Genomic DNA, 20,145 nt, shown 5'->3' on the forward strand with positions numbered 1-20,145 from the left:
ATTGTTCTATAGGCTCTTGTTTTTACTTTAGTTACATAAATTTGTTATATTTATGAGCAATTTTCGATCTCTTCCAAATGTTCAATTACTTTCAAACCTAATCAGTATACTGCACTTTCAATGACAGATCAATAGTAAAACGTCAAAATACCCAGTCTTGCATACTACCGACCCCGTCCCCCTTAATATTTTTAACAAATCGTCTACTGACTGAAATTAGTTACCCCTGAAGGCTGAAAGCCTTGAATGCAAGTAGGAGGAGTTTCAAAACATATGACTCGACTTGCTCATATGACGTGATTAGAGTCATTCATAAATTTATTTAACTACTTTGTTTATTGAAGTCGGCGGACTAAAACCTGACGGATGTTCAACGGTGACTAAGTAAAGCCAAATGAGCCAACAAACTCGCTAGGCATGGGAATATAGAGGCGGTATAGTATTGACTGAAAGACTCGATTTATCCATCAAGACCCACAGCTTTTTTAAAAAAAAAGTTTAGCCTGTGCAAGAGGGAGGGTTTGAAAAAAATCGTCTGTTTCATATTATTTCTTCTCATTTGAAGATTAAATTGCGCTCGCAACATCTATAAAGTAAAGTTTCTGTTGAGCAAATATTTGAAATTTTATCGAACATTTCATTTTACTATCGAATATTTCATTTTAGATAATGACTAGGGTTATGATTTTGTGGGTTTAGAACAAACAAAGTATTTATCTTTATTACCACGATTTTTTTTTTATTGCTTTTTTTTACATAGAGGTGGCCATGTCTACAGAGGTATACTCTAAAGAAAAAAAAAGATGATACTTGAAGATAATTCTTGCTATATGCAATAAAACAGTCTACAAAATTAGCATACGATTTTCTTTTTAATCGACATATTAAACAAAAAATTTTAATTCAGACTGATTCCCCAACGTATCCTTTAGCTTCCATTTCTTTTAATCGTAAGAAAAACTCTATTAGCGCCCCAGAATTCTTGTTATTTTACATGGTATTTTCTATGGAAGATAAAAATAATTTTTCCTTAGAAACGTGGAATTTATATTATATATTCCTTACCTCCGACAAATCCGCTGTTATTCCTTCTCTTGGATATTTCCTACCAATAACTTCATCTCTTTCTAAAGCGAACTCCACCGGTGCTGAAAGAGGTCCTGATCCGGCTTTCGAAAGTGCCAACAGTCGAACAGTGTAAACAAGTCCGGGTGTAAGACTGTTCACAATTGCTGTAGTCACTTGTGAAAATACTGTCAAATTGAAAATTTGAATTTTGTCGGAATCTTGAATAAAAATTTGATACCCAACAATGTGCCCAGTTGTTTGGCGTGGTTCGTCCCAGTGTAGAAGAACGCTTGTTGTATTCAGAACTTGAACAGTAATGGAACTGGGTGGAGTTGATGGAACTAAAGTTGAAATGGGATTTTGAGAATCAGTACATTATTAATGCAAAATTCATGCTTTAGATAAACCGTCTGCAGAAAACGCCCTTTAACAACAGCACTTGGGTTTGTAAGCGAAGTAAACTGTAATTTCAGACAATTGGGCATTCAATTTCGGTTGGAATGAATCAGCAACAAGCTATGAAAATAATATTGTGGTTTGGTAGTTTTATTGACATTTACAAAAAAAAATTATATTTCAATATTAAATTGGTGAACAAAAATAATTAATGATGAAAATATTTTATTGCTTATTTAAAAAAAATAATAAGAATCAACATTATCACACTTACTATACATTAACCTAGTTTCCCATTAGTATTTCTAATATGGTAACTACGTTAGCTTTATTTTTAAATGGAAATTCACTGAATAAATTATTTATCGAAATAAAATATTGAGCGGAAAAATTATATTTCAAAACTTTTGTTTAACCATACGGCAGAGGAAATACAAAAGACGTTAAGTGACATTTTCCAAAATATTCATGAGAAGCAAAAAACTATTTTGGAAAATATACTTCCATATATCTCTAGTATAATCAATCGATTAGGTGTGCTTAATTTTAGCAGAATCAATACATAGCTCATTTTTTACTGATATTTCACATAACAACTTTCGTATTTCCATATTCTCATAGGTTATTGTACTTCAAGCGGAGACATCAATAAATGAAATTTAGGGGGAGGGCAAAGTCTACTTTTCAAAACCTAGGCGGTGGGGAATTGTTTTTTTTTAATTTTTGCAATTAAAAAAAAACTATTTTCAATGAAGATACCAAAAAACATTTTTTTTTTTTTAATCTAAACGTGAATCCATTGGGATGCACGCCCCTCGACCACAATTGACACAACTGCTTCCAAGAGTTTTCGAAGTAGCTTTATTCATTGGTGCAAATTATAGGTCTTCATCTTGCCTTCAGGGGGGAAATCAGAACATTCAAAATGATAAAAATCCAAAGTTGGAAATAGAAAAAATTGCTTCTATCCTTAATATTGGAACAATAATCCGGTAAAACATTTAGCTTGAAGAAAATTAGATAGATTTACATTTAGCCAACTTTTTCCCAATTCCTGCTGTGAAATGCGTGAAATGCAATTCTCACAGACCTTTCTACTTTGCTCCTCCAAAAATATCCAATCGAAAGCATTAAAAAGTTTAAATCCGTTATCAAAAAGCTTTTAACACACCTTTATATAGGATACACCCTTTGGTTTTGGTCAAGGCAATCAAATTTCCAATAGGTCATGATAATAACCTTTTAACTAATATTTTCCTACATTTTGACTAAAGACAATTAACATGGTTTAACTATTTGTAGAAGCAGTATCCTACAGTAAAACACAACACCCGATTAGTTTTCTTTGTAAGCAATGACGTGATTTCAAAAAAATTGAGGGGGGGGGGGGTTGGGGCAAAATATATTTCAAAATCTAGGGAGAGGGGGACGTATTTGTCACTTTTTCAGCTTATTCAATACTACACCATAAAGGCTTTTTCAATAGAAATACCCTAAAAGATAATTTTCACAATCTATGGAAGGGCAAGAGTCCGGGGGGGCACATGCCATCCCCTTCCCCGCCAATGACGTAACTATCATAAAGCTATGACACGTTTTTAAAAATACCTGGGATATAACCCTGGATTCGTTTTTCCTCTTTTTTAAAGTAATTTAGTAGCTTAAAAGTATATATTCGGTATTAGCTGACACCAAGGCCATATATAGGATTTTGCTGGGGGAAGGGGCAGATTAAAAAAAATGGGCAAAAATTTCAGGGGAGGTTCAAACCCAGTAGCCCCCCTGGATGCGTCCTTGGCTGACTCCTTTTTCAGGTTCAGTTGTGATATTTCACAATATAACATGAAAAGTTGATAACCTTTAATAAACAAAATTCCCTCAATTTTTACGGAAGTGAAAACGATTCCCATTTTTAATTAAAAATATGACATGATCAAGAACTAAGTTATTTTGTATTCGCATATGATTAGTTTGTCAGCTAATGCAAGAATAGAATTGAATCTTATCAGTAAGCCGATGTATAATTCACAACCCAATCAGGAGTATCTTCCAAGGAAGAAAAAGTTTCTCATTATCAACCTAATTCACTGCAAAAGCTTTTGCTAAAGAGATTTCAATATCGTCTTTTTAACGTCTATTGTCAACTTTCCAATCTTTTCAAACTTTAACTTAAATTACTCTAACCACTTGTGCTCGTGAAAAAAAATTCCCACTTATAGCTGTAGAAGAACATCATGTGACTAATATTTAAGAGCTTCTTTATACATATGTACAGCATACGATTAAACTGCCAGGTCCTCATTGTCACTCAAATTCATTGCAAAACGGAAAGGTTAAGGGGACTTCAATACTCTATTGTCAACGTTTAAATCCATACTAAGTTGTTTAACATTATTTAAAATTACTTTAACCACTTGTACTCTTTAAATTCTACATCAATTTTATCTTTTGACAAGTGTTGCAAATTTTCGACTTTTATAGCTTTATACAATGCTTTTAAAATATTTGTCATTTGCCAGCAAATTCATTATGTGTTATCGTGTTTTTTGTATATCTTGCAGTTTTTTCACAGTGATTTTAGTATTTTGACTCGTATTTATTGTTTTTTGACATCGGTCTGAAAATAATGCCTATTAAACAATTTTTAATATTAAGTTATTTTGAAAATAAAGCTGCAAACCAAATGCAATAACGTATATTATTAAGATTCCTGTGATTCGTTTAAAACTCATATATAAAAACTCATATATCAAACCTGGAAAATATTTCATATTAATTTACAAATATTAATTTTTTGTACATTAAATGTACATTGTTTACCATGTCGAATGTTCTGTTCAAATCAAATTCCTCTAGATCCAATAAAAACTTATCATCTGAAGACCTTTATATTCATCAAATATTTTAAATATACCATATCCGTAAGAAATATTCAGAACTCTTAGGGGATTTAAGACGCAACATTCCTTTATTCAATCGTCATTGAAGGAAGATTTCTAAGCCAAACGCTGGACAACCATATTTGTATATTCATTAACCTAGTACCTTTATATGACTAACGTTTTGATTAAATTGATATTTTTGTAGTTCTGGCTTGTAAAGATAATCAGTTTTTCATTGGATTTTTTCTTTTTTCTGCAAATACTTTTTTTTCAGGTTTTGACTTTCAAAGCTATTAAGAGTCTTTGCTTGTAAATTTCAGACAAGTTTGAACTGCAGCTTGGCTTTGAAGGTAGTTAGGTAATCTTACTGACACAAAAATTCCAATTCCAATCCCATTTTAGCAACTAAAGATAAAAATGAAATTTTGAAATGGATGGCAACTTCGACAATTAATATCTAGACTTGTAAATTTGTGCCTAGATAAGTCGCTTTGAAAGTAAAAGTTATTAGGTTTAAATGATTTTATCTATATCGTAAAAATTTCAAGATGTCATAAAATTCACCAAGTTAGGTTTTCATATTCCTTTGATTTTTATTACCGTCATGAAATCGACATGCCGAATTTTCCGGTTGTAAAATAAGAATCAAACACCCACAGTTTTATTGTCCCGCTGTAAAGCGTTCTATGTCGATGTTCTGAGGTTGGGCTTAATGTACAAAATAGTTGTCCGCCAAATTATGAAGGGAATATTTCGTAAACAAACTAACTTGTCGAACAGTTGCAAGACAGACAAAGCAGTGTACACCAGAAGAATGCAGGAGTGTCAAAAAATAAAGAAAACAAATCTTGGGAGAACGTCCGATACAAAAAATCGTAGATTCGAGAAAAATCACTTCGTGGATGAGTAAAGTGACCTAAGTTGAGATGGTGTGTTTTGCCTTGACTGTTGTACAATCATAAGCCTCTAAATTCACGGCAAAATACTTTGTCTTAACTTGGGCCAGCAAACATCAGCTGAGCAAGGTGACTCAAGCTGAGATAGGGCGTCTTGCCTTGAACACTTTAAGTGGGAGCTCTAGTGTTAAATCAAGTTATTTACACCAAACCGCTCTATCTCAAATTAGGGCATTTAGCCGCAATATGGTTGAGATTATTCAGTCTTTTCATTTTTTCGAGTGTTAAACCTTCAACGTGAGGTTTGAGGTTTATCAGGTATGAAATTGTTCCATCGATGGTTCTTTGTTTCTCGAGCTAGAACTTATGTGGACCAAATGACTTGATCCTTCTACTCATCTTGCTATTGTAAAAAAAGGCTACTGCTGCTACGAATCTGCATATATTTTTATCGAAACTTCTTTGTCGGCTATAAGACAATTATGATGCATTTTTTCCAATAATAGCTGGTATATCTGTGACAGTTTTTTTCTATCTTATTCAAAGACTCGAGAAATGGGTCAAAATCACAAAAGTATTCAAATAAATGTTTAAAAGTAAACGTGAATAGGTGTTTAAAAGTAATTACTGACATCAAAAGAAGCGCTTTCTTTTATTTCAAGAGGGGGGGGGGACTGCAAAAAAAAATCGACAGATTCGGGGACTCATATGAGAAGACCAGTGAAACTGATTGGGACAATAAAATTTTGACATTTCAAGGGGGACGGTCCCAAGACTAATAAACCAGCCACTACATACACGCTTGCATTCATACTAATTTTTTGCAATAGACCTCTAAAGGCATGCATCAAAAATAAAACGTTTTCCTAAGTGGGGATAATGTTCCGAAATCAAGGAAGTTAGAATTTTTTATCGTTTATTTCCACCCTAAATACCGAATTTGATCTGGAAAATCGTATAATTTATTCTGCTCATAATTGACGATGAATAAAACCAAGTCAATTAAATAAATCAAATCAAATGTAACACACCGAAGTATTCCTATTCCATTTGACAATGACTTTATTGATTTCAATAGTTTTATAAGACCCCATGAGGGGAAAAGAAATATTAACACAAAAGACGTATCTAGGGACTTCTTATCAGTAGTTTGCATGGTTTGCAAGACTAATAGTCCAGGACAAATAGGGGAATAGGAGCATTATTTACTTAGCATAGTGTCCCTAGAAACTGGTGTGTGAGAACCAAGACATCCCCTTGAACTTCGGTGATAAGCCATAGGGATAGCTATTATGATATGTATATCGAGACAGAAAACAACACTTGAGGTTTCGGTTGAGCAAGAGTACAATTATACTTTATCCTTTAGGGAGGTTTGAAGGGGACACCAGCTCTAGTCTTATTTGTAGTATTTGGAGTTGATTTTAAGTTTAAGTTGATTATTCACTACAGATTACGTTCTTTATAGATTCACTGGAATTTCCGCAAATTTCTCTTTATTTTTAGTTTGACTTTTAATCAGAGCTAATTTCTATTCCTTTAAAGTTTCGATTCGATTCTTTCGGTTTTAATTAAACGTTACAAGGAAAAAAATTCATGTTGAAAATACTGCCAATACTAGTTTCTTGAATGTACATACACATCTAGGGATACCTGCACAATAGATATGGAGGACATTAGATTTACACATATCTAGGATACTAGAATAAAAGACATGACAATGAGATTCATGTAAGCATTAGGTTGGTGTAACCACAAGGCCGTAACCTTTGAAAGCTCATTAGTTTATAGTGAAGAATTAAAATAATTCGTCAAAATTAAATAGAGGAACTAAAACCACAGCTCGGCTATACGGGCACTCTTCTTATTCTTGTACAGATTATTGGCTACTTTCAGAATAGATGCGTTCATCATGTCATTTGTCATGTGTTGGAGCTCTGTTTTAATGATTTCAAGCATATTGTATTGATTTTTGGTAAAACTAGGGTGTCATACTGGGACAAATTTACTCAAGGCAAAGCAAAAAATAACAAGAATAGATTACTTCTAATTTATCAACCGATAGTCCAATTTTTTGAGCTAGTGTCACACAGTGACACTTTGCATGCTATAAAAGCTCAGAGTTCAACTATCGTTAGTGAAGTTTATTCAGCTTTGATTGTTGAGTTTGAACCGAAATTCTTAGCCCTCAGTAACGAGCTGAAATTCCTAAGAAATCAAATAATATTTCTTGAGGAGAGAGTTAAGAATGCAGAGCAGAAATTAGATATGTATGATCAGGACTTAAGGCTAGATAGTCTTCTTTTCAATGGTATCAAACAGCCTCCAAGTAGTGACTTAAAGTCTGTAATCGGGGGTGTGATTCGCAATAAAATGGAAATATCTGAAGTGTCTGATGGTGATATTGTGGAAGTGAGAAGATTTAAAATAAACAGTTCTACAACTCGTCAAGATGCCATAGCTCCGGTTCTGGTCAAATTCAGGTCGAAAGAAATTGCCCAAAAAGTTTTTAAGCTTAAATCGAAACTAGTGCACACTGGTGTATTTGTATCAGAAAATTTAACAAAGCAGAGACGTGATATTCTGAACCTAGCACGTGAAAAATACGGTAATAAACAAGTGTGGTCTGATCAAGGCCGAATTTATATACGCCTTGCGAGTGATGCTTTCCCCCGTCGCCTATGGTCGTTGCAAGATGTCGCTTAGATTTTTTTTTTTTTTTTTTTTTTTTTTTTTTTTTTCCAATAGGAATCAGTACAGTTTATATTGTTCTTATTTCTTGATCATTAGTTTTGCCGTTACACCAGAAGGATCGGTTGGATGAATTAGAAAATAATGCTTTAGATGTTAATGAAATTTTAGAGTGTAAAATTGCTCAAGATAGTGTTGTAAAATGCCCTGAGCCAGTAAGAAAAAGTCAGTATCTATCATTTGAATTTCCAATACGGAAAGAAAATAAGAGTTTTCGTGTGTCTGAATGGAATTGTCATGTTACGTCATCGTCTGAGGATATTGAAAATTTTTTGTCTGCTATGAATAGTAGTATTGATGTATTAGGTATTTGTGAAACGTTTTTATCTATGGACAGCTGTCTCTCGTCTTACATTTTTCCAGGTTACCAAATGATTTCGAAGGTTAGAAATCGGATGAGACAAGGAGGTTTGTCTTTTTTGTTGAAAAATGTAATAAAATTTGAAGAAAGGGATGACTTATGCCTTTGGATTGAAGGGAAGGTGGAAATTTTTTCTGTGGAAATTGTATTTGTTGAGAATAAAAAGATAGTAATTTGTTTGGTTTATAAGCCACCTAGCACTCCCTCAGTTGAGTTCCTTGATTTATTTGATGATTATTTATGTAAACTTCTGTCTGTAAAAAATGAATGCATAATCATGGGTGATTTTAATTTTGATTTGTTATGTTTGAATAGCTATAATTTTGAGTTTTTTAACTTGATGTTATCGCATGGTTATTTTCCAATGAATCGCCTTCCTTCTAGAATAACTGAACATTCTGCTACTCTTATTGATAATGTGTTTCTCCCTTCAAATTTAGTTCCTGATTCTTATTGTGATATCATGATCGATCCGGGATCTGATCATCTTCCTGTTTCATGTACGATAAAGCAACGGATCCCGACTTGCGAAAAGTCTAGGCGTAAACTTATAAGAGATCTTCGGCCGGCAAATTTACATGAGTTCCGTGAACAAATAAGTGTAATATCGTGGGAGAAAGTGTATGAAGAACCGGATCCCTCGCGTGCCCTCAACAACTTTCTTGGGATAATTACTCCGATATTTGAGTCTGCTTGTCCCTTGAAACTTACTAGGAAAAAAGAACGAGATATCCCCCGAAAACCCTGGATTGATGATGAAGTTGTTGAAGCTATAAATGCTCGTAACGCTTGCTTCTTTAAAAGTTTAAATGACTCATCTGAAGAAAGTAAAAATGAATATATTCGTCAACGAAATTTAGTGAATAAGTTAAGACGTTCAAAAAAAAAAAATATTACATCGAAAAATTTAATGAACAAAAAGGTGATATGCGGGGCACTTGGCAGACCATTAACGGCGTGATTAAAGGCACAGGTAAACATTATGGCCTCATAAATGCTATCACTGTCGAGGGTGTTACATTGACTGATAAGCAGCAGATTGCTGACGAGTTTGGTAAATTCTTCTCTGGTATTGGAAGTAGAATCAGGGAAGACACTTCTCACGGAGACCCAGCGAAAAGTGACACGCTCTTTGAAGATAATCGAGGTGAGCATCATAAATTTCAATTTGAAAAAGCGTCAATTGAAGAATTAACAAAAATTGTGAAGAATTTAAAGTCAAATGCTGCTGGTATTGACGGTTTGAATCTGAAAGCATTCAAAGTAGTTTCAGTGTATCTACTACCATGTCTTCTCTACCTCGTTAACCTGTCACTTGAAGTCGGCCAATTCCCTGAAGCGCTTAAGCAAGCAAAGGTCCTACCACTGTTCAAATCAGGCAATAAGCAAGATATGACGAACTATCGACCTATAAGCTTGTTACCACTATTCTCAAAGATATACGAGAAAATAGTACATCGACAGCTGTATGAATATTTAGACAAGCTCGGAATATTAAGTGAGTCACAGTTCGGTTTCAGAACTAAACATTCAACTGTTCATGCGGCATACCATCTAATGGAATGCGTTAATAGTGCCCTAGAAAGGAATCTTATCCCTCTTACTGTGTTCATAGATTTTAAAAAAGCATTTGATACCGTTGATTTTAATCTTTTATTAAGTAGGCTAGCTTGTTTGGGAGTCCGTGAGAAGTGTTTGAATTGGTTTAGGTCTTACTTGCATGGTAGGTCCATCAAAGTTATGATAGATGATGTGGTAGGGAAACCCTTCAATGTGAATTGTGGAGTGCCCCAAGGTTCGGTATTAGGACCTTTACTGTTTCTTATATACGTGGATACAATGCGTTTTTACATTCCTGGTGCCGTAGTTACATCATTCGCAGATGACACAGCGCTTACAGTGATTGGGGAATCTGTCGAAGATCTTATAGAGATGACTAATGTAGCTTTGGAGAATTTATCTCAGTTCACAAAGCATAGTTTTCTTGCAGTGAATACTGAGAAGACTAATTATATGATATTTAGTCGTATTGGTAAAGTTGTAAACAACTGTCATAGTATTCTTTTACAAGGTGTTTCCATCAGTCAGGTTTTTCAATGTAGATATCTAGGATTTTATTTTGATGTAAATTTTAGTTGGATTCATCATTGCAAAGTTTTATCTTCAAAATTGGCTCGCGGAGTTGGTATTTTAAGAAGATTTCATGATTTTTTTTCCTCTACATGTCCTGAAAGCAATTTATTATTCAATTGTCCATCCTTATTTAGTGTATGGTTGTTCATTGTATGCAAGCAATTTTTCTAGTCATGTAAAAAGGGTCCAGATTATGCAGAATAAGGCAATTAGAAGTTTGGGTGAGTATCTTGAGTGTGGTAGTACTAGAGATAGTTTTAGAGATTTAGATATCTTGAATATTGATTTTATCAAATCTCAACAGATTTCAATTTTTGTATACCAGGTTTTAAATGGATTGTCTCCTCAATATTTTAGAAGTTTTTATCGATATAATTCAAATTACCACGATTATTCTACTAGGAGCTCTGATCAGCTGACTAGTGAAATCAGGCATACAACGCGATCTGGGTTTATGATTAAACATGTAGGTGTTGTTATTTGGAACTCAATTCCAGAGAGTGTTAGGTGTTCTGAAAATCTTATGTTATTTAAAGTAAGAATAAAAAATTATTTTTTGAATAAATTTTAAATTATATTGTTTAAATTTTTTTCCCTTTTTTTTCTTTTTTTATGATGAGAGATGGCTGTTTAGAGATTGTATAGTGTTTCGTCTTTTTTTTTCTTTGATTTTGAATGAATAGTTATCATTTATTTGTTGTAGTTTGCTGCTGAACAGGGACATTTTAGGTCCCTAAATTGAGCAGTATATTATTGATTGTAAGTGCAATTTTAGTAATTTTTATTTGATGAAATAAACGCATACCTACCTACCTACCTACCTACCTACCTACTATAAAGACATATTTTGATTAAGTATTTAATATGCAGAGTTGGTTAGCTTAGATTAGGTATTTAATATAATGTGTTCTGTGAAGCCTGCTTTGCATAATTTTGTGTTGTAGTTTCCATAATTTTTTTACTAAAGTATTATTTTTTATCACATTTTTCATTAGGATTAACCTAACTTCACTTCTTTGGTGTCGTCGCTATTAAACATAAGCACCACAAATATGAAAAGAACCCTAATTTCTCGTTGGGTACCATTAAAAACGATGAGAGAGGCTAAGAAAGTCAAATTGGTGTCCTTTTTGAGCTGCACAAGATCTGGATAAAAAACTCAAGCGACCAAAAATTTAATGTAGACCCTACTGAAGTCAACCCGATCAAACTGACTGACGTTCTCAATCCAAACTTGCACACACCCAATTTCTTTGCGCTACGAACAAATTAATAGAGGAAATGGCTATAAAATCTACACATGCACACGGGGTCGGATCTTCAACAAGTCATAAAAAAAGAGCTTAGGCCATAAGGAAAGAACAGGTGCAAGCAACTTTGTTATTGTCGGGCGCCGTAAAAAATTTTGCCCTACGGTTTGATTGGGAAATCACGAAACGCTATATTTTTCCGAAATACGAAACGTTTTTCCTTGCTTGAAGTGGAAAAAAAACTTACCATCTTCGAGAGTTTTAACACTTTTCATGTTTGAAGGTCTTCCCACAACACCTTTGCCTCTTGGGATGAAGAAAAATGAATAATCTGTATTCGGCTCCAATTCTGCCAAGACCATTGATAAAGCTCCGAGCTCATCAATAGATATTTGCTGTGCCTTTGATTCGGGTTTGTCCATAAAAAAACATATGTCCAGTCTATCCATGTAGCTCTCACTGTCCAATATCTAGAAAAGAAGTCATTGTAATAAAGAACATAAAAAGCAAAACGGAAAGTTTTAGAGAGCCAAAAGCTTTTAAGGTTATTAATGCAGCTCTCTTGAGACTGGAATACTAATACTGAAATGACTTTATGTCTTCCTATCTTGGCTTGTTAAATAGAAGAATGATAACGAATTTATTCAGTACAACCTACATAACTTTACGAAAAGAAAAAGATCTAGCCGTCGGTATTCGGTAAAATGTAAGAATGCTAAAGCTGAAAGGTCAAGTCAACGGTCGTCTGGGAGCGAAATTACCAAATTTGGTTGTGCGGGTTGAAATAAGCTAAAAACACCGTTCGTTAAAATAATTTGGGTACTTGTCAGTTATCCTGACCACACTCAAGAATTAAAGTTAGGTCAATAATAAGGAAATATACTAAAATATAATGCAAACATAATACTTTAGAAACAAAATTAAGGACACTACAACAGAAATTTATGGAAAACAGGCCGCCCAGAACGCATTATATTAAATACCCAACATAACCTAATCCAACCAACTCTATGCCCCCCCCAAACGAAAATCCTGGATACGGCCTTGAATAGATCTTTTAGCAACGCTACCCAAAGGGGAGATTGACCTCATCCTCTCCAAAAAATTGACTGCACTAAACAGACCCTATAAATTTTTACTGTTAGTATACAAGGATCTGATTCAGTCCAAAATGAAGTCCCAGCTTCTTTCTTCATGACTGTAGCAAAGGAAAGCAACCCTTTAAACAGATTTTCAAAAGCGTGATGCTAAGTTCTTTGAGAAGACGCACTTGCTTGCCCCTTGTTGGTCGGTTGTTTCTCTCCGCCAGGAAAACCACTTATTTACTCATTCATTAGGAAGAATGAGGAATTCTGGAATAAGAATTGTAATATCTGTGTTGAGGAAGATATAAAGATGAGCAAGTTAATTAATAGATAGGCATACCTTAAGGCTCAAGCATAATAGGTAAGTTTACAATGTGGAAGCCGGCTTTTTCACAAGTAGCTCGTAAACTGGTGCACTTTACTCAATGCATTCGCTTTGTTAACTGCTGGTAAAAACGCTTTGGAAAAATTCCGGCCACTTTATGCACCATTCGGTAAACTAGCCACATGTTGGCTGCACAGACTAACTTGATCACAAGCTGTTAGTAGTAGTAGATTCAGGGTTATTAACCTTAACAGTAGACGATAACATTGGTTTCCACACGCCAGCTGACTAAAAGCAGGCTGTTAAGTTTGTAAACTCGCTCTTTGTACTTGAGGCTTTAATGTCACATGCAATATTGTCTAACGCCTAAATACAAAAAAAAAAATAAAAAAAAATACAAAATAAAAATTGATTTTTAGGAATAACAAACAAGAAGTTCATAGCTTTTGGTAAAAACAAGCCTATTGACTCGCATTGTCTGTTTCATTTTATCTTCTAGTAAAAGTTTTGCCAAGTCAACGGAAACACCTGATCAATAACGATGATATTTTGTTGATACCATGAGAAAGGAACAAAAAGTCGGAAGCTTCTAGTTATTTAAGGAAAGAAGCAGTGATTATATCCACGTAATTACTTTGTTCACTGACACACAAACGTCAAATTAACTTACACCCGCGATATCATTACACTTAGGCTATACTAGAAACAAGTAATGAACAATGATCGTGGTTGCAGCAGTAGCTGCAATCTATTAAAGGACGAGCAAGGTCCATAGTAACAAAAAATAGCCTAAAACCAAGGTCATATCTAGGAGGCTTGAACCTACCCTCGAAATGATTGTCCAATTCATAAAAACATAACGAAAATGCATATAAACAATTTTTTATGCGATTTTTTGTATCCTCCACCCAAAACGAAACAAAATCCTGGATACAGTCCTCCATAAGACCCCCCTAAAATGGCGTTGGATTGAAACACAAGTACATTACTGGAATTCCCTCGGCCAAAAACCCTATACCGGAAACTTAAAGTGCCTTGGTTTGAACAGCAAGCAAAATCGCTTAGCTTGAATTTAGGCATAGATCTAACATCATATTAAAGAAAATATCCAACAAAGATTCAAAATCAAACAGTTCATGGTAACGAACTGTAAGTAAGGAGCAGCCCGGCTCAATAGTAACCAAAACGCTAAAAAATGGAATTTTGATACCAATAGATAGATAAAAAGAATCGCATTTTTATGCTGATTTTAAATATATAAGTTTCATCAAGGTTAGTCCTACCCACCAAGAGTTACGAGTCTAACAATATTTGCCTTATTTTTGAAAAAAGAGGGAAACACCACTAAAGGTCATAGAATCTTACTGGAAATCCCACCATAAGATTCAGCGAATCAGAGAATCCTGCTTTATAGGTTTCAAGCTCCTATCTCGACAAATGTGGAGTTTTGTATTTTTTGCCAGAAGAAAGATCACGGATGCGTGTTTATTTTATTTTTTACCCAGGGGTGATCATATCGACCAAGTGGTCGTAGAATTTTCGCGAAAGGGCTCGTTCGAACGGAAATTAAAAGTTCTAGTGCCTTTTAAGTGACCAAAACATTGGAGGACAACTAGGCCCCCTCCCACGCTCTTTTTCTCCAAAGTTACCGGATCAAAATTTTGAGATAGCCATTTTGTTCAACATAGTCGAAATATCTAATAACTATGTCTTTGAGGAGGACTTAACCCCCCACAGTCCCTAAGGGAAGGGCTACAAGTTATGAACTTTGCCCGTTGTATACATTTTTTATTTGTTATTGGTTAGCATAAAGGCGTTTTCCGGGAGGATTTTTTTCTGGTAGGGGATTGGGTTACATAGGAAGATTTTTCATGGAGGAATTTTCCACGAGGGAAGATAATTTCTATGATAGGGGTGCTGGATATGTCAGCATTATTTAAAAAAAAGCGATGAGAAATTAAATTAAAAAAAACAAGTTTTTTCAACTGAAAGTAAGGAGTAACATTAAAACTTGAAACGAACAGAAATTATTATGAGCATGAGGGGGTTCGTACCTTCGTCAATACCTCGCTGTTTACTCTAAAATGTTTTTAATAATTTCCACAGAGCTATTTATTCTAACTAAACGGCCTTTGTGATTCATGGTTCATTCTTAATGAATTGGAACAAAAATCGAACTTTAGCGTAAAGAGCGAGGTATTGACGAGGGGGCGAACCCCCTCATATTACGTATATGAGGAAGTTCGTCCCCTCGTCAATATTCGCTCTTTATGCTAAAGTACGAATTTTGTAAATTAATGGCCGATATAAGCAATAATTTGTTGGGTTTTTTTTTGGCTACTCTTAGCATTTAATTTTACCTTAAGCAGCTTCATAACTATGATTTTATGTGATAATATACCAAAGATATTGTATGTGTTCGGCTTGTGGTTGTTATTAAGAAGAAAAAATCAAGCTTTTTTTCCAACTGAAAGTAAGGAATAACATTAAAACTTAAAACGAACATAAATTATTAAGTATATCTTTTAAAGATATTTTATTTCATTAATTTCAGTCATTTGAGAATTGCTCAACTTGTGTTTCATAAAAATAGTTTCGACCTCTTTGGCCGTTTTGTTACTATGCCTTACAAAATTAGTTCCGCAAATGCCGCTAATTTTTAAGTTACGTGGGAGAATCTTTCCATGGAGAAATTTCTCTTGAAGGAAGTGAATTTCCAGCAATTAAATAAAAAATAAGTTTTTTTTCAAAAAGAAGTAAGTAAAGTAAGAAAGTAAGAAGCAACATTAAAACTGAAAACGAACAGAAAATATTACGTATATGCGATGGGTTGACTCTCCTCAGTTGCTCTCTCTTACGCTAAAGTTTCTTTCTTAACTTTTAAAAGAGGCTATTATTCTAACTAAATAGCTTTTGTGATTCAAGAGTCATTCTTAAGCAACTGAAACAAAAATCAAACTTAGGTTATTATAACATTATTATTAGTTTAAAAAAGTAAAATTAACATGCAAATTTTGTTTTAATTATTCATGTATGGTGAGCCAAATTCAAAACCGGCATTAATTCAAAACGTTCAGAAATCAAATAAAAAAAAATAAGTTTCTTTTTAACTGAAAACAAGGAGTGACATTAAAATTTAAAACGAACAGAAATTATTCCGCATATGACTGTCTCCTCCTCAACGCCCGCTCTTTACGCTACAGTTTTTTATTGTTTTAAAAAGTGGAGCTAGGAGAAAGAGTCAAGCTTTAGCGTAAAGAGCGAGGTTTTGGAGGGGACAGCCCCTTTCATATACGGAATAATTTCTGTTCGTTTTAAGTTTTAATGTCGCTCCTTACTTTCAGTTAAAAAAATATTTTTGTTATATTTTATATCTATAAAAGGCTAACTAAAGCTTTATCAAGAAAATTACTTTAAGGTTTAAGTTAGGCAGAAAAATATGCATATTTAACATATAATATAGACCCTTCAGTAGAATAAATTTGAAACTTGAGAGCTCATACATAAGGAACCAGGAAATATTGTCCTCACAAAGCATGATCATAGGTTTCGACTGCCCTCAGTGACGGCTGACAGTGTTTTATCGGGGTCTAGACGTTTACCCCTCAGAAAATACCCCCTCCGCGGCTTTTTGGTCTCCGATCACTTTCGACTTCTGATCTAGTGAGCATCCTCCGAAGTTTTTCTGACCACGAAGCGGAGGTGGGAATGAGGAAGGGGCAGTCCCCACCTATACAGGATATGTTCTGCTCATTTTGGGGTTTAATGTTACTCTTTGCTTTCATAATAACAACCTTATATTGCCAGAAATCAAGAGGGATTAAATATCAATTTAAAATATTTGATGTGTTTTTAAAATCCCCCCAAACAAAATTCCTGGATGCGGCCCTGCAGATTAAACATCAATATCTACACCCTCCCCTCGTATTTTCCTCTTAAAATTAATTATGTATTTATCTGAAGACTTCATGAGAGTTGAGAGATTTTGGCATTCAAATGCACCCTTTGAGGTATCTCTGTCCCTTCCTAGCTAGCGGAAATATTTTTAAGGTCCAAACAAATTTCCCTGTCTAAGGCAAATTACCTGTTGTTTTATAATTCCAACCATTTGCATATGAAGGCTTTAAAAATCTACAATTGAGTTCTCTGATTATTTTGTAGTCAGGGAGGAAGCAAGTGCATCAAAAGATGCATTTCAATGCCAAAAATTCCCAGCTCTCGTTGATCCTTCAGATAAATTCAGAATTAGTTCTAAGGGAAAGACGAGGGGAGAGTGGAGATAGGAGTCGATGTATAGTCCGCAGGGCCATATCCAGGACTTTTGTTAGGGAGAAGGGTTATTTTTCGGGGGAGGGTACAAATAAACTTAAAAAAGGCATCAAAAATGTGAAATTGATATCTAACCCCTCTTGATTCAAGGGAATATTTCTGGCCTACGCTGTTATTATGAAAAAAAGACTAATAATTAAACCTCGATGAACAGAATTTATTCTATATAGGAAGGGGACTTTCCCTTCTTCATGCCTACTTTCACCTCATGGTCACAGAAATTCTAAGGGCGCTGATTACGTCAGAAATTGAAAGTTCTGTATAAGTTGAAATTGATTGGAAACCAGCCAGTTGCGGTTGGGAGCTATTTTCCGCGGGGGGATTTTGTCCGCAAGGGCGTATTTCCTGAGGGTTTTTTTCCAGGGGATCTTTTCTTGGGGGGGGGGGGGTAAACTCCAGATCCTGTTTTATTGCATCTATACAAGGGAGTAATGTAGAAGAAGGAAGGGGTCATTCCGAAAAAACAAAAAAGCAGGACTATTACACCAAAATGCATGCAATCAGATCTCGTGTCTTTTGAAAGTTATGAAAACAACGATTCTTGCCAAGCTGGTCAATTTATAATGCAAATTAATATTAGTGTCCATAATATTGTTTTTAACATCCACACATCTGTTACTTATGTCTGATTCATACTCATGAGAGCAGGCAAATATATACACAGTATAACAGGTTTCTAACAATTTGGACACGCATGGTCTTTTTTGGGCTCATCTCTGCGTTCTCCAAACATAAAGGAAAACTTTTTTAACCTTTTTTCTGTGTATGAGAATGTGCTCCGTGAAAGGCATGACCGTTAAGCTGATAGTAGCTTTGCTATTTTCAAAACAAGCCTGCGATACTGTATGTCTGCTATGCTCAAGGGGGTTTGACAGGATATGTAACAATGTCTTGCATACCTTGTACGCAGTGTTGCCACCCTAGTGATTTGTCACTATATCTAGTGATTTTTGTATTGCCTAAACAAGACAAAATCACTAAATCAGAGCAAAAATCACTAGATTATTATAAACCAAGAAATCCCTAAATCTAGTGACTTTTTCTCATGCCGGGTGGCAACCCTGCTTGTACGGTGTGTTGTCCGCATAAGTTACGCAAACATATCTTGTGAGACCTATCTTGCGATAAATCTTGCCATATTTCAAGCACTTCTATGATGATAAATTCTAGGCAATCTTTTCAAGTCAAAAAAGGTTATCATCCCGTGTTCCTAACCATTTTGCAATAGATCTCTCTCTTCGCTTTGGCAATCCTATCTTGTCTCGGTAACCAAGTCGGTGACAAATACTATTACAAACTCAATCTGTATCATAATCATAATTAAGATTAGCACTGTTGGAGTTCAAGTGTTAAATTATAGCAATGAGGTTTACCATGTAAAATTCCTTTCAATAAATCAAGTAAATAGGGAGAGCGTGCCTTGCGAGTTTCTACTTTAATATGTTTCAGTTTAAATGGCACACGTGAATGGCAGGCATAATGGTAACTATTAAATACAGTATAGGGGAGAAAAGACGCAAGGTTTGATATTTTGAATTATTAGAAAAGTAAAAATATTCTCTCTTTTAATCTGGCGTATTCCTGAAAAAAAAACAACTAGAAATGCTTTAACAGACACTGCAGTGTGTTTCAGACAGGAACATAGTATGATTTTTGTTTGGGGGGATTAGCTGAACATTCATTTCCCTGCGTACAAGAAGGGCTTCAGGTATAAATAGCTGGTTTTACTAGTCCTTCGATGGCTGGTAACTCTTATAAGACTCACCACGATTTTGGGCAAATGCTCGTTTCTGATCGGTCAAAATGACAAAGTCTGTCATTTTGGTATCTAAGAGAAGAGAGCTATCGAATGCTGTATTTTTTCCCCCTATTGAGTCAACGAGCGTCTTTTGCACAGGACTGAAGTTGATGAAGTAGAAATTTCTTCATTTCGAGAAATGAAATAAATCGAACTCAGGTAGAGTGGAAGTTTCTTTCGGATCTTGAAGGAAAAAAATACTGTGATGTTCGTTAGCATTAAAAGGTTAGGTCTGTTTTGTTTTTCATCACATTTTTCACTCTTGTATCTTGACATGTGCTTTTTGTCTATGAGTCTTTTAAGACTCATCTGCCACAGGGGAGGTAGTGCAAAGGAATTTTCTGAAAATCCCGTATATTATAGATGTGTTTCAGTGAGAGCCTAATATGTGTTTCTACTTTGTTTTATTTTTGCTACTGTAACACATGTTTCTATTTCAGAAATGGAACCATCAACCTCTTTATTATTCGAGGAGGCTGTAGAAAGGACTGAACAAAGTCTGCAAGAAGCGCTGAGGAGAAGGCCCAAAGGACGACTAAGACCTTAGCAGTGCACTTTCCTATGTCCTGGAGCCAGATTGTGAACTATCCGACCTAGATTTGGAAGAGTCTGAGGATGAAAGCAGCCCTCTTTTTGAACCAGCTGAAGAAGAACATGACGGTCGTTACGAAGATAGCGACGACGAATATGATCTACCACTCAGTCGAGTAGCCAAAAGGCTCTGTGCTTAGACCACTTTTGTTTCTAATCTACATTAATGATCTTGTTGAAGGTCTTCATCCCCATGTTCACCCTGTTCTTTTTGCTGATGACAGTAATTTTTTCATTGCTGCGGTGGACCTGCCATCTGCCACTTCTATAGCTCAAGGTC

General features: G+C 34.8%; 1 protein-coding gene across 1 annotated transcript in view; it reads right to left on the bottom strand.

Annotated features, from left to right (window-relative positions):
- The window catches only part of LOC136026372 (protein sax-3-like), a 170,625-nt gene that overhangs the window by 29,573 nt on the left and 120,907 nt on the right, over positions 1 to 20,145 (bottom strand). The window contains exons 11-12 of the mRNA XM_065702917.1: positions 11,985 to 12,207; positions 1,066 to 1,409 (exon numbers count right to left, since the gene is read on the bottom strand). Of these exons, the coding sequence (XP_065558989.1) occupies positions 1,066 to 1,409; positions 11,985 to 12,207 (567 nt within the window). The remainder of the gene's footprint in view (positions 1 to 1,065; positions 1,410 to 11,984; positions 12,208 to 20,145) is intronic.

The sequence above is a fragment of the Artemia franciscana genome, chromosome 4 (genome assembly GCF_032884065.1).
Source record: "Artemia franciscana chromosome 4, ASM3288406v1, whole genome shotgun sequence".
Taxonomy (NCBI): domain Eukaryota; kingdom Metazoa; phylum Arthropoda; class Branchiopoda; order Anostraca; family Artemiidae; genus Artemia; species Artemia franciscana.